This window comes from Coptis chinensis, chromosome 4, assembly GCF_015680905.1.
Source record: "Coptis chinensis isolate HL-2020 chromosome 4, ASM1568090v1, whole genome shotgun sequence".
In the NCBI taxonomy this organism is placed as follows: Eukaryota; Viridiplantae; Streptophyta; class Magnoliopsida; order Ranunculales; family Ranunculaceae; genus Coptis; species Coptis chinensis.
This window is the reverse complement of record NC_141459.1, coordinates 57,196,842-57,211,224: the sequence shown is the minus strand read 5'-3', so window position 1 is coordinate 57,211,224 and position 14,383 is coordinate 57,196,842. Positions and strand designations below refer to the sequence as shown.

Genomic DNA, 14,383 nt, shown 5'->3' with positions numbered 1-14,383 from the left:
CATTATTTAAGCATTGTAAGGGATAAGAATACATATTTGAGTGCTTACCAATGGGCGACTGGAGAAGTTGCAAACGCAATAAGTCGGCATAAATTGTAATTGAGCATCAGCACAACCCAAGTTAGCAAGGGGTTTGGTAAGGGCACTACCAAGTAATACAACTACCTTAATGGTGTCCCAAACATAATATTTGGTAACATTCATTCATTGCTCTAAAATTCCTGAGTTGTAAATTTTCACATGTTTTTAGAGAGGCCAATAGGCTTGCAGATCATCTTACAGGACTAGATCCTTCACATTTTAATGAACTAATGCATTATGGACCTCCCATAGGTAGAGATCTTAATAATCTCATAGAGGAGGACGCATTAGGAACCAATTATGTACGATTTGGTTAATCTATGCAGGTGGGGGTCTTCTTAACCCTATCTTATTGTTTTAAAAAGAAAAACATTATATTCATGCATCTGCAAAATTATAATTCTACAAGTATTTAAGTTCACAAAGAATGGCATGAAAATAAGTACATTATCCCACAAATAAATTTGACAATTTCAGTAAACTACAACATGCAGTTTAAGTTGCACACTCAGCATTGATTCGGTTGATACAATATTGATTCATACTTAAAATATACTACATAATACTAGGATCAAAACTACACATTGGTCAAAGTACGTGGTTTGATTCACCATTGTGGCCCCTTGATCTTTTGGGCTTGAAGGCAAATAGAACATTACCGCAACCAATCTTCCTGGACCCTCAAACACACCGCAAGCCGCCGGCAAAGAATAAACCTCTTGGGACCCTATAGCATGTGCGGAGTGGAAGCAAGTGTGTGGAGGATCCAGTGGCATGGAAACCATAGGCAAATCCGATAATCACCACCGAAATATATAGCCCACAAACACCTAACACATATAAACACATTGTTTTTTTTTTTGGGGTTGGTAAGTGAGGTTGTTAACAAGGTCCCCTACCCCTCTTATTAATAAAATAATAGCTTGTTCATTACATTCTCATGTACTCTCTCCCTAGTGCATCTTCATATGCAATTTTTTTAATATCTTCTGCAAAGGAACTAGATACAATTTCTATATCTCACATTAGGGCACTTTGCTGTTAGTGCATCTGCTAACTTATTTACTTCTCTAAAAATAAACTTTAAAGAGAAAAAAGTAAGGTCTGTCTTCATGTCTTGTATGCTTCCAATCAATCTCTTTGCTCGCCATGGGTACTTTTTGTTTATGATAAAGCCCACTACATTCTGTGAGTCTGTTTGGGCTTCTATTCTTTTTATGTTGTGTTTCAATGCTAGCCTGATCCTTTGCTCAAGTCCTTCCAGCTCCACCAAGGCAATTGTGTTGTACTGCAAGACTCCATGCGCTGCTACCTTTACTTCTCCCATATTATCGCGAATCACTGATGCCCATTGCCCTCGCTCTCCTTGTACACTTCCATCTGTATTCAGTGAATGGTTTCCTTGTGCTGCCTTTTCCCATTTGCACTTAATTTGCTTTTTGGCCTCTGACTGTGGGCTTTTATTCCACAACTGTTGGAACCTCTCTCTATCTGCTCCTTCCATCTTGAGTGTAATCGTGCTCAGCTTTGTTTTCACATCCTTCACTATCAGCTCTTTTACTTGCTCTGCATCTGCATACTTATGATCGAAACATCTTGAGTTCCTCTATTTCCATGTCCAATAGATGAACCCTGTAAACAATAACCTCAACACATCCTGAAACCCACCCTTCCCTAATGCTTTTGTTTGAATCCACTCTATTTCTAGCTGCCACAGCTGTTTCCTTCTCCTATTGTAGTCTCCTTTCTTCAACAGCCCTCCCCATATTTCTTGACTGTATGTACAATGAAAGAATAGATGCTCTTCCATTTCAACTCCACTGTTGCGTAAGACACAAGTATCGCTGGTGACCACATTCCACTCCTTTAATCTTTGTAAAGTTTTCAGTCCATATATAAACACATTGTTAGTTTTCAATAACATATATTTGACATATATATTTGAAGCTAGCTAGCCTTTGTTCAATATTAATTCTTCACAGCATATATATTGATTTTAATGTTCTTTATTATTTTAGACGAAGGAAAATGTTGGGGTTTTATTCACTTCAATAGTTCTATATTTTTCACATTTGACCATCTATATAAGACAAAGGCAGACATTACCACTATAACTATTTTATAGTTGTGAGATAAGAGACGGGTTACTTTTTTGCTGGTGATAAGTAGTTGCATATGATTTTGGGAGTTGATTCAACAAAACACAAATAGTTACCTAAAAAAAAATCTTTTTAGCTATATAAACTGGTTCGATAAGGCTTTGAAACACATGGGGTACATAGTTGAGCGTAAGAAGCTTTATTAACAACACGGGTATGTATATATAGCTTTGAACATACAATCCTTTTAATTTCTCGATAAATGGCATGCGAGGCATCAAAGCACAAGCCGGGGTGATATAATTACAATTGATATGTAATATGTTTAAAATGCGTTAATATGTTTAAAACACAATATACTTTATTAATTTCTCAATTGATAGCTTATGATGCATTTTTTTTTTAAAAAAAAAGCTAATATTTACCTGCAAAGTTAATCTATTCAAACATGAGGGTATGGTGATCTAGAATACTAGGATTTCAAATGATTTGGCATGCAAGGGTTTAAAATACGACAGAAATAAATCATATTTAATATAATAACGTAACATGTTGTCGCAACATTATGTATGTGTTTTTCTTATCAAGCTTAGTCACGGGTAATTGCTAGTACCTAACAAAGCATCATGTTTTATACCTGCTGGCTTAAAGTAGGGGTGATCAAGTGTAGGTTGCGGTTCAATTCTCACAAGTAATTACTTGTGAAAAAACGATGTCATTTTATTTGACAATTTCATGTTCCGATTTTGCAACTTTCAATTCAATTTTTGTAATTGGCGGTATAACTATCTATTAAACTCACATGCTAGTGTACGTATGAGATAGTATGCATTACAACTAATTAATAATACTAGCAAGATGCACGTGCAATGCACGCGATGTTAAAAAGAAATTGGCGTGCAATTATTTACTATGTCTGCAATTGTGTTTTGAGGTGCAGATTAGTAACTTTTCTTCTATTGTGGTTCAAATGTACACATTAGGCGTAGTTGGTATACTACAATGTGAATCTAACAATTGGACGAATATACTAATTGAACTGAAAATACGTATATAGATATTGGCAAGAAATGATAACTTGCTCACGTATTGTCTACTGAATCAATATGACGTTTAAAAATAAAACAAAATAAGCAATAATAATATCTTGGAAAAAACAGCAAGAAAAGTGAAGAGATGTAATGGCACGATCACGGTAGCAATAATAGAAATATAAGATCTCACATGAGGTATAGGTCACGTTGATTGTTATTAAATATAAGAAGAACGGTGTTTTTGTATATCAAAATGTTTGGGCACCATCGGTCCTTCTTAAAACATGCTGCAGTAGCATCAATTCAAGGTGGCTTCCATACATGAACCACTATTTGGTTACTTTGATGTACAGTTGACGTTTGGTGGTGAACGTCTACCAGGAGCATTAATTCCATTTAGTAGCCATGAGTAGCCAAGATTGAAGGCTCACTTACGGAATCCCACTTCTTGACCCTGTCACCGAATAGTTTGGAACAAAAGTCAGCAAAGTCGCAAAATCACCCCTGAAACAACAGGTAGAAATTCATTAATCAACAAATAATTGAATCTATATTACGGTATGCTTCCATGTGTTTTCTGCGTATAGTATGTTTAAGGTGCGTTAGAGGCTAACAATGTTGGCTCTAAGCTACTTTTTCAGTTATTGCAAGATATTCTTTCTGAGGTTTTAGAAACATAATGTCCTATGAAATTAAGAGGGGCCACAGCTACTTTTGAATCCCTTTAAGAATTCTTGGCTGCCTTCGAGGTTATATTTCTAACGTAAAGTCAATTGCTTTGTTTATGTTATCCAGTTGTAATGCTATTAAATTGGTAGAAGCGACCATATCCGTTCCAGAGAAATGTGTATGTTTGAAAGTTCAGACGGTAGATGCATTTGTTCCATAGCAGATGTTCTTATTGGTTCTTATTGTTGTTCATTTAAATTAATGCATAAAAAGTTAAAGTTAGATACAACAGGGATGAAACAAACTAAATCAAAAAGAAATGTAACTTACCTGACATTGCTCAGCATCAATGTCACCTGGTCCTAGAAACCCATGAAAAATCGACACGAATCCATCACCTAACCTAAAATAAGTAGATGAACGCGTCATTCATAGCCTCCAAACTATCAAGGGAAAAAACAGGCCAAACAACGAATCAATGACCCTATGAATAATTTGATTAAACAAACACAGGGGAAAAAATTAAAATCAAAAAGCTTAAAACAAATCGGGAATAAAGAAATTGGTTTTGGTGATGCTACGAGGGGGTTCTTTGAATCATTGCTCAAGTTATGTAAGGTGCATCTACAATCGCTAATACTCTTCTTTTACTGTTCTTTTGCATCATTTAGTTCTGACATTTAGAGAATCGGAGGTAATCTAACAGCTATATTAATGAAGTTGCAACCTCGACGCCACATAATATGTTGAGCTTGTTACTAACAAAAATAAGTTGTAGGACTCTATCATTTTCCCTTTATCAATGGTGAGAAGCATAGTATGTAGTAGCGGGAGAGCACGAATTGAATGGTTGTGGAACTAAGACCGAATTGTGTTTGACCATGTCGGAGCCAAATATGCAGCTAGCCAATCCATGCAGGACTCAACTTGAACAATAGTCTAGGAATCTACTATGAACAATCTAAAACCAATTGAATTCTCCTACGGCAGATCGGATAGACTCCTAGATGGAGTTCAAAATGAGAAAAATGATGCGTTTAATTTATTGCCACTATCCTTACTTGCCAGTTATATTCTTCTTGCAATTGAAATCGTTTATACTCCATGCTTGTAAGTTTCATCCGCCAAAGAGTTCATAGCGAAGGGGCATGAAGAAATTTCAACACAGATTATCTTTCATAAAATTTATTTTCTATTAAGTGAGAACTGCAACTTGATATTCTCTTATTTATTCGAAAGCATTTCATAATTACTCGATTCCTACACGCTTGACCAAAGCATTTGAGTTGTTTATAGGAAAAAGATGCTATGGCTCTTTTGGTGTTGTCGCAATATTCCTACCCATTTCTTTAGATCGGACTAATTCCACAACCAGTAGGATATTTGGTAGCTTTATTGACTCAGTAGTATCTACAACTTCAAATATTTTTTCTAAGGTTTTGTTTATGTAACGCTTTTAGGCTTCCAAATATTAAACTTTTCATTAGGTTTTCCCATGTAAATCTGCAATGATTGTAGATTAACCTTATTTATTTTATTTGCAAAAGTTAAACTTACATTTTTGTTTCATTTGGCTCCTAAGACTATGTAGTGTATATTCATGGTTCTGATCATTTTATTGTGTAATCGAAAGCATTTTCTCCAATTTATTATCCATGCTTGTGAGTGTTTCTTACAAAAATTCACTTAGCAAGGAGCATGGAGAAAATTTTGGAAATGACATTTCTACTGTGCATTTCCATAATGTCATTACCGTCTAACATTGACACACCAAGCAAAGTGTAATCTTTGCAATAACTTATGGTATTGTTATCAAATGTATAAGGTCCCCATGACCCATGTATGAAGAAGGCCCTTTGAAGATAAAGAATAATGTTTATGCGGTGAATTGGGGCAACAAAGCAAGTTATTTTCCTTAATAGGAAGTAGTTTTAATTAGAGCTTTCCTAATCATTAAAATGAAAATTGTAGTATATGGAACTATATATGCATGCGTGATGAAAGTCTGAAGGTGTAGAAGCTAGTGTATTAACTGTATTTATAGAGGCAGTTTCCCAACTGAACACCGAGTCCATCCACTTCCATTACAAATTAGGAGCACCATATAAAAGGCTATATAAAGTATAAACCCATGTTTTATTATTTTATAAAAGCCAAAATTAAATTACTTGCCACGTCTATTAGCTCACAAGCAGATTAGATTGCCTTAATAAAGTTGAATTTTGTGCATTTGGAACAGTTACTAAGCCTGGGAAAGTGGATACCCATAGAAAGACAATGAGCAAACTATCTTTCTTGCTTCTTAACTCCGTTTTTCTTGAGCATATCCATCTCTTTACTTTTATCGCATTGCACGGAAAATTGTTTAACGATTTTAGAGTGGTGCGATCGCAGCTTGACCCAAACTAATCCAAAAGGGAATCCCCGATTAGCTGCCATCTAATATTTGGTTTAAAGGCCTGCTATTTAGCACTCCTTTGTTTTGGCTCGTGTGCCAAAAGGTTGCGCATAATTCAGCGATGACCACAATAATGACCGCCAAAAAGTGCAAAACTAAGCCTACCGAAAATTGAGCAACTTGAATATTCATATCTCTAGAACACATAATTGCAACGCTTTGTAGGTACACTTTCTTGATTCATGCGAACCAAACAAGTATCTAAAAGTGCTATGACAACATTTTATATAATGACTTTTGCAATATCTTTTTAACACGAAAAGAACTCCTCTAAATGAATGCTTGGAGAATCAAAGAGTGGAGCAAGCATTTGCATTGATAAATTAGAGTGGCAACCTCAGAATTCAACGTCATGGTTTACGTGGTATACTTCAGGGAAAGGGAAAATTCATGTCCCAGTTACTAATAATATCTTGTCGGAAGGAGCATGCACTCATTGAACATTACCCCGCCACATCGATGGAAAAACTTTGTAGGCATCCATTTAAAATGAAGGCGGGATAATAAATTGTCAAAAAGATATCAAACAAAAATGAGTAATCTTGTATTATCATCTTCAATTTCAAGCTGCAAAGCCTCATAGATCAAGAAACAAATTTCTCATTGGATAAAAAAACCCATCTTCATAGGGCCACATTTTCTTGGATGCACCTACAGATGGTAAAACTTATGAGAGGCAAGAAGAAGCATGATATTGCCAAGAAGAACACATTGAAATGAATTTAATACACACTCCTGGTTATCTTATTATGAAGAACATACTCATAAATGTGTCTATTGCATCATTTCTATGTTGTATACACGACTCCACCAAAAAGGTAAAAGTATAGGAAATCAAAGGTTATTTATTTTGTCGAAAGCAAAGATAGATTGCAAAGTAACAAAATTATAATCCAGAAAACCAATATGAATACATGAAGAGCGTAACAATTTTAAGTAGCTAAGCATCCTAACTCGTTTTCCCCGGTGGAATGATTTGAGACAATTAATAAGGTCTTTAGCGTCAATGACGCAGAATTTGACGTTTAAAGATTTGGTTTGGCTTCTTCAATCGAAGCTTCCTGCATTTACTTGAATAAAAATAAATTTAGAAGACAAAGACAATGGCCGTAATGAAGACCTCCCAAGCAAGATGGATCGGGTTAGGATGGGAGCTTAAAACCGTAGGAGCTAATTCCCCAAAGCAGTATGTAGAACTTACAATTCTAAGATTAGCTCGGCCTCATACAGAAAAGGTAGCATCCAAAAGCCAAAAAAAAAAAAAAAAAAAAAAAAAAAAAAGCTAAAAAAAATCAGCTGGGAAAGCTGAGCAGAATGCAATGTCGGTTTAGAGGACTAAACAGAGCATGGTTTTACTCCAGGTTGAGATGACTGTAAAACTAAAGTAGAAACAAAAAATAGACTGGCAGAAGAGCAGTAACATAGAACGGTGAGTACTGGCAAGTGGAACTTATTAAATGCAAATTAAATTGATATGTTTAAGACCATAAGATGGAAAGGCTATCACAACTGCAATCAGAACTTGGTTATTTATCTATAAATCAATGGAGTTTCCTTGTCCCATGGTAAGTTCTTATTATAGCAAGGGAGACACGGCATTCAGTGGGAAGAAAAGAAAATACGAATTTGGGCCTAAGACTGGACGATCAGGTATCTACTCTCTAGGAGTCTAGGTACATTCTCAATGCAATGAAGACTAAGTGTTAAGAGTCATTGTCTAACACTTGGCCGCATTGGGGCTCAAATACGGGGTAAATGGCTATTCGAATTCCCACACACCCGTTATCATAATGCTTGATTTCATCTTTGAATATGTGAACCCACCAAGTCTCATCAGCTAATACTATGCTGAATTTTATAGTACGCAGACTGTAAAGTTAATGGAAGTACTGCTCCATATTTTTTGTGAAGATATGGATGGCCCGGACTTTATGAATGGCAGCCATAAATTCATAAAAGCAGTAAATAATAAAAATATAATGTAGTGTGTAATTGTGAATCATGTAACAATTACTTTGCGTGTATATTGAATCCAAAATTTGTAAAAATCAAACCACTCAAATTAACAAATATACTTCAAACACATAATCTAATTAATCCCTAAAACACCCAACTGACATATAGAACGACAAAAAATGGAGTATCCCACATAACAATCACGCAAAAAATCTCAACTCTCACATCAAAGTTAACATAAAAAAAATATGGCGGAGAAATAATGGTTACCTTAAGATTCGGAAGCAAGAGCCCTGACAACACCCCTATGACCATGAGGCCCAGTAATCAATTATATAGTATTAGTTATCTTCTCAACCCTTCCCAGTTACAATTGCTTGAACAAAAAATTCAAACACAGAGAACATAGCTAATCTCCCATTCTTAAGCTCCTTTACCTTCAATTCAGTAAAAGCCTCAGGATCATCAGCCAATCCTAGAGGGTCGAAACTGCCACCAGGGTACAATGGGTCGACGGATTTCCTAAAAGATCCTGAACAGCGAGCAAAGAGAACTGATTGTAAACATACGTTCAGGAGTTAATAATAATTTAGGATGCTTTCAGGTCAGGTTGCTCACATATTTTCCTGACTAAAAGATCCTGAACTTTCCGACTCTCAGTTCATGCAGAGAGTCGGAAAGTTCCTGATGTTACCTTGTGAGCAACCTTCCATTGCTCAATCCGAGTTGTCATTATACACGGTGTATCTAAATAGTTTATCATATCATTCTCCCAAATTAAGTAAGCTACAATTGTTGACTCTCTGCATAAAGTCTGTGTTACCTTTTACATATACAAATATTTTGCTGAATGACAAAATCCAAAGAAGATCGATCAAAAGAAAGACAACCAAAATAATGTGAAGATTGGACAAACATTATTTCGTTTATAGGATCACAAGATTCACTACCATACAGACGGTTTCACAATATTTTTGCCTAGCTTTTTACGGTAGTTGAGCTACTACCGTACCATAATTATACATTTCATGAAAAATCGGGGACCCTCACAAAGATATTAGAGAGAAGATCATAATTAAACAGGAAACAAAATCTCTATGCAGACCTTGGCGATGCCCATTAGATCCATGACCACCAATCATTGAGGAGAAAGCATTTTTAATGATCACCATAGAGTAACAACCTTTGAAGCCACCACTTGATTTTGTGACTAACATTCTTTGAAAGCAAAAGAGTTGAAGTTGGTGATCCCAAGGTTGGTTCTTCATAATCTCCCCTATAGTCAAAAGATGACGTCGACAGAGAACTTGGAAGTCTTCTATGCGTCTTAGAATTCATGGAAGTAGAAGGTGATGAAGACATTGATGATGACCATGAACGGGATTTATATATAATAAAATTGTTTTTTTTTTGTTCTTGATGAAGAATTGGGACTGTTTTGAAGAATTGGATTTTTTTGTTGGTTTTTGGGAGGGATACGTAGAGATTGAGAGGGAGACGAAAAGGGATAGGATTAGTATATTTATGGTAATTTAAGTCTTAATTTATGACTAATAAATATTGGCGTACAATTCATATAGTGCATGCATTTGGTTTTCAACCTAAATTTACACGAAACTCCTTTGTGAGTGTGTTAAAACTTAAGGGTATAAATGGAAATAAAAATCGAAATGACAGAATAGTCCTTTTTAAAGGCATTGAATATTTTATTTTAATATCTAATCAAGGGTATTTAGTGGTAGATAAAAGGTTGGTCTAATTTAAAAGGTCAGGTTAATTATAGTGTACTTTACTAATAGAGATTGACAAATTGTGTTTATGTGTTTCGAATATAAAATTGTTTCCATGTTATTTCACTTGATATTATTTTCTAACAACGACACAGAAGAAAGCCATATGAAATTAAGAAAATAAAAAGTGTCACGTGAATAGGCTATTTGACATCATCAACATCCACTTTTCTAGCAATGCACAAATATCAAATATTAAATAAGTGCTTTAATTTTTTTTTGTTTATATATATAATTTCATGAAGGTAATCATGTTTATTTTTTGTTAAAAGTAAATGATTACATCCAAGAGAAAGATGTTTTACATCAAGATATAAACATTACTAGTTTACTGACACATGTCTACGCCACGTGTGCGGTTAGTTGGTTTGGGCCGGGCAGCACAAAAATACAACTTTCGGTCAGTGATAAGCTCATAATTGTTTGGAAAATTGAGGGCAGTGTGATAAATTAAGGGAGAAGTGTTTGAATTTCACTGTACAAATGGGTGGGTTTACCCCTCCCTCATATATGTTATTACAAACGACATTTCTAACATGACCGTAATAGTCGAAACCGGATAGGGGTATAATCGGAATTAACTACTGTTCACCGAACCATTCTCTTTAACTCTTTAATTTAACTAGCAGCATGCACGTGCTACGCATGTTTCAGCAGCAAATGTGAAATGAAATTATGAAGTTATTGTAGTGACCTGATGTGGACATATTGGACCAAGTCCGCGGTGTAGCAGATATGAAGCAACATATGTAAGGGCAAGGAGGAGCAGCGGATCAAGGCCGCAAAACTCTAGTCCACGGTGGCAGGTGTACGGTCGACATGGGGGTCGTAAGATGACAAAACAGATGGACGGTCCAGGGGAAAGGAGGAGGGATATAAAAAGGAGAAGATGTTGAGGAAAAGGGGGGCCGCTAGAGAAAAGAGTGGAGAGGAAACAGGAAAGAGAGAGAAGAAAGAAAGAAAAAGGGTGAGGACGTGTAATAGTGGAGAGGGGACTGTACATTTATGTGATTGTGAGTTAGGGGTCTATACATTTTGGAGCCATCTGTGGAGAACGAGAGAAGAGCAACACAGAAATGGCACCGAAGAGAGCAGTGGGTAGGCTAAAGAAGGTTAGAGTCCAGGAGCCGACTCCGGAAGCTGTGATTGAGGAGGGGGAGGAACGGGAAGAAGGGCGAGCGGCGGAAAAGGCGCGTCTGATGCGTGAAGAGATCGAAAGGCTGAGAGAGGAAAACAATGAGCTGGAGAGAGAGAGAGAAGATGGAGGAGGAGGCAGGGGAAGAACGAAGTGAGGAATCTGGAGACAAGGAGGAGCCTGGACAGAACCTAGTGGAAAATCCGGTGGCGGGGTTAACAATGGAGCAAGTCCAAGAAATGATAGATAATGATAGGGAGGCCAACCGGCGGCAGACGAAGGAGCGTGGGGGAGCGGCCAGCCAGGTGGTGGATGGGTTGAACCGCAACCCGCTAGCAGATGACATATGGGCATCAGAGGTTCCCAAACGGTTCGCCCAGCCGAGGTTCGAAAGGTACGACGGTAAAGGAGACCCGGCTTACCACATTCATCATTTTAGACAGCAGATGCCGCTATGGCAGGAGGCTCGGTATGATGGTCTACGGTGTATGATGTTCCCGGCTAGTCTTAAAGGGGGGGCGTCGGATTGGTACTACAGATTGCCGTTGGGGAGCATTAAGAATTTTCAGGAATTGGAGTAGGCGTTCATAGATCACTTCATACACCAGAAAAAGAGGGTGGTGGACATCGCGGCTCTGTTCAATGTGTGACAAAGGTCCGCGGAATCAGTTAGGGAGTTCCTGTGTTGATTCAAGGTAGAGACATTGAAGGTAGAGAATCTGGATGAGAGGACAGCGGTGATTGCATTTGAAAGGGGCTTGCGTCCGGGAACCGGAGTTCACCAGTCCGTAGCAAAGAATGAGATAGCGACTTTGCATGAGCTGTATCCACGAGTGGAAAAGTATATAAGATATGAAGATTTTGTACAAAAGGATTCTAAGAGGTCAGGGAAGACTGTGTTATCTTTGGAGAAGGAACGGGAACAGCGGAAATCTGGGACGGCGGAAAAAGAAAGTGGTAGATACCGCGGATACGGAGCACGAATGGAGGGAAGCCTGGAAGGGATCCGAAGGGAGTACAGAGAGAGGAAGTCGTACCGCGAGATGGAACAAACTCCGTTAAACAAACCGCTTAGTGAGATCTTGCCGTTAATAAAGGGTCTGCCAGGGTATGAAGGACCGCGAACTATGCCAGTGGAGATACCGGAGAAGCCACTATATGTATACCATCATATAAGAAATCATGAGACGAATGACTGTTACGCTCTGAAGTGGTTGGTACAGAGGATGGTGGAGAAAGGGAGGATGGGAGAATTTGTAAGAGACGGCCGTAATGAAGAGCGAGTGCCACAGCAGGGAAGAATACTGGGAACCATCAATGTGATTTACAGCGGGGAAGTTATGAGTCATAATGCCCATAGAGACAAGATACAACGGACCGCGAGCATCCAGCAAATTAATGAAATAACGGATAGGCCACGGCAAAGAGAGGTCTCGGCGGCAGAGAAGGATAAAATCATCTTTAGCAGCGTGGACCTACGGGCAGTGGACTCGCCACATGAGGACGCGCTGGTCATTACAGTGGCAATGGGAAACTACATGGTGAAAAGGGTGTTGATCGATTGTGGAAGTGTTGTAGATCTGTTGTTCAGAGGAGCTTTGGAGGAAATGGGAGTTGACCCGAAACAGCTGCGCCCTTCGTGCACTAATTTGTACGGATTTAACGGGAGTATGACAGAACCCATGGGGGAACTCTTATTGCCCGTGGCGGCGGGGCAGGTGACCGTCTTCGCCCGTTTTATGGTAGTAGATTCAGCTTCGCAATACAATGCAATCTTCGGAAGGTGGTGGATTCACGAGATGAAGGCGGTCCCATCTATGTATTATCAGGTGATACGGTTCCCCACACCTACCGGCATGTATGAGGTCTACGGGGATCAGGTAACAGCCAAGAATAGTCATGGAGAAACTGTGAAACGGCTGATCGGTGGGTCAGAAGGAGAAACTTCCCACCCTAGGAAGAAGCTGGCATAGCAACTACAGTGCACCTCTGTGGAAGGGGGTGATGAGGCGTCGACGGATCCCAAGACGCTCGATGAGATAGAGGTAGTGAATATTAGGGTAGGGGAAGAGGAGAAGCTCACATCGGTAGGGTCAAGTTTGCCTGAGGAGTGGAGGGCTAAGTTTGTACAGTTCATGTCGAATAATAGAGATGTCTTCGCGTGGACGATAGAGGATGTTATGGGGTTGGACCCAGAGTTCGCGTGTCACAACCTACATATGAGAGAGGATGCCAAACTAGTGAGACAAAAGATGCGAAGTATCAGGCCGAAATACGCTGAGGGGATTCGGGAAGAGATTGCCAGATTGAAAAGGGCAGGGATAATCAGAGAGGTGGAGTTCACAGACTGGTTATCAAACATAGTCGCGGTACCGAAAAAGAATGGGAAAGTACGTATGTGCGTGGACTTTACTGATGTCAACCTGGAGTGCCCGAAGCACAACTATCCCATGTCGCGAGTAGATGAGTTGGTGGACAGGACGGCAGGGTTCAAAATCTTTTCTTTCATGGACGCCTCGATGGGGTCGCGATGTATGGGCCAGATCAAGAGAAGACATCATTCGTGGTGGAGGGAAGTATGTACTGCTATACGAGGATGCCGTTTGGTTTGAAAAATGCAGGGGCAACCTTCCAGCGGTTGGGAGAAAGAATGTTCGCAAGCAAGATCCGGAGGGGAATCCAAATTTATATAGACGACATGGTGGAGAAAAGCATGTCAGAAGAAGAGCATATAGAGGGGTTACGAGAAACTTTCGAGATACTACGTAAATATAATTTGAAACTGAATTCGGAGAAGTGTACTTTCGGGGTGACTACAGGAAAGTTTTTGGGTTATATTGTTACTCATAGGGGAATCGAGGCCAATCCCGAGCAAATAAGGTCCCTGATAGAGATGCCATCACCGCAGAATGTGAAGGAAGTGCAGCGGTTAGCAGGAAGGGTCGCGGCACTGAATAGATTCATCTCCAAGTCATCCGATAAATGCAGACCGTTGTATCAATTGTTGAGGAGTACACCGGACTTTGTATGGACCGCAGAGTGTGAGGAGGCAATGCATTCCAGGACTTGAAAAAATATTTGGGCAAAACGCCTTTGCTGTCACGGCCCGAGGTCGGGGAAAAGTTGTATTTGTACTTGGGGGGCTATAGAGTATGTGGTTA

The 14,383-nt window shown here is 38.8% G+C and overlaps 2 protein-coding genes across 2 annotated transcripts; one reads left to right on the top strand and one right to left on the bottom strand.

Moving 5' to 3' along the window:
* Positions 1-1,081: 1,081 nt before the first annotated feature.
* Positions 1,082-1,585, bottom strand: LOC147504132 (uncharacterized). The gene has a single exon (XM_086605068.1). It carries the CDS (start codon positions 1,583-1,585, stop codon positions 1,082-1,084), a length of 504 nt encoding a protein of 167 aa, XP_086461194.1.
* Positions 1,586-11,347: 9,762 nt separating this feature from the next.
* Positions 11,348-13,195, top strand: LOC147504131 (uncharacterized). Its single transcript, XM_086605067.1, has 2 exons — positions 11,348-11,581; positions 11,918-13,195. The coding sequence occupies exons 1-2, from the start codon at positions 11,348-11,350 to the stop codon at positions 13,193-13,195; spliced, it is 1,512 nt and encodes a 503-aa protein (XP_086461193.1).
* The last annotated feature ends 1,188 nt before the right edge of the window (positions 13,196-14,383 follow it).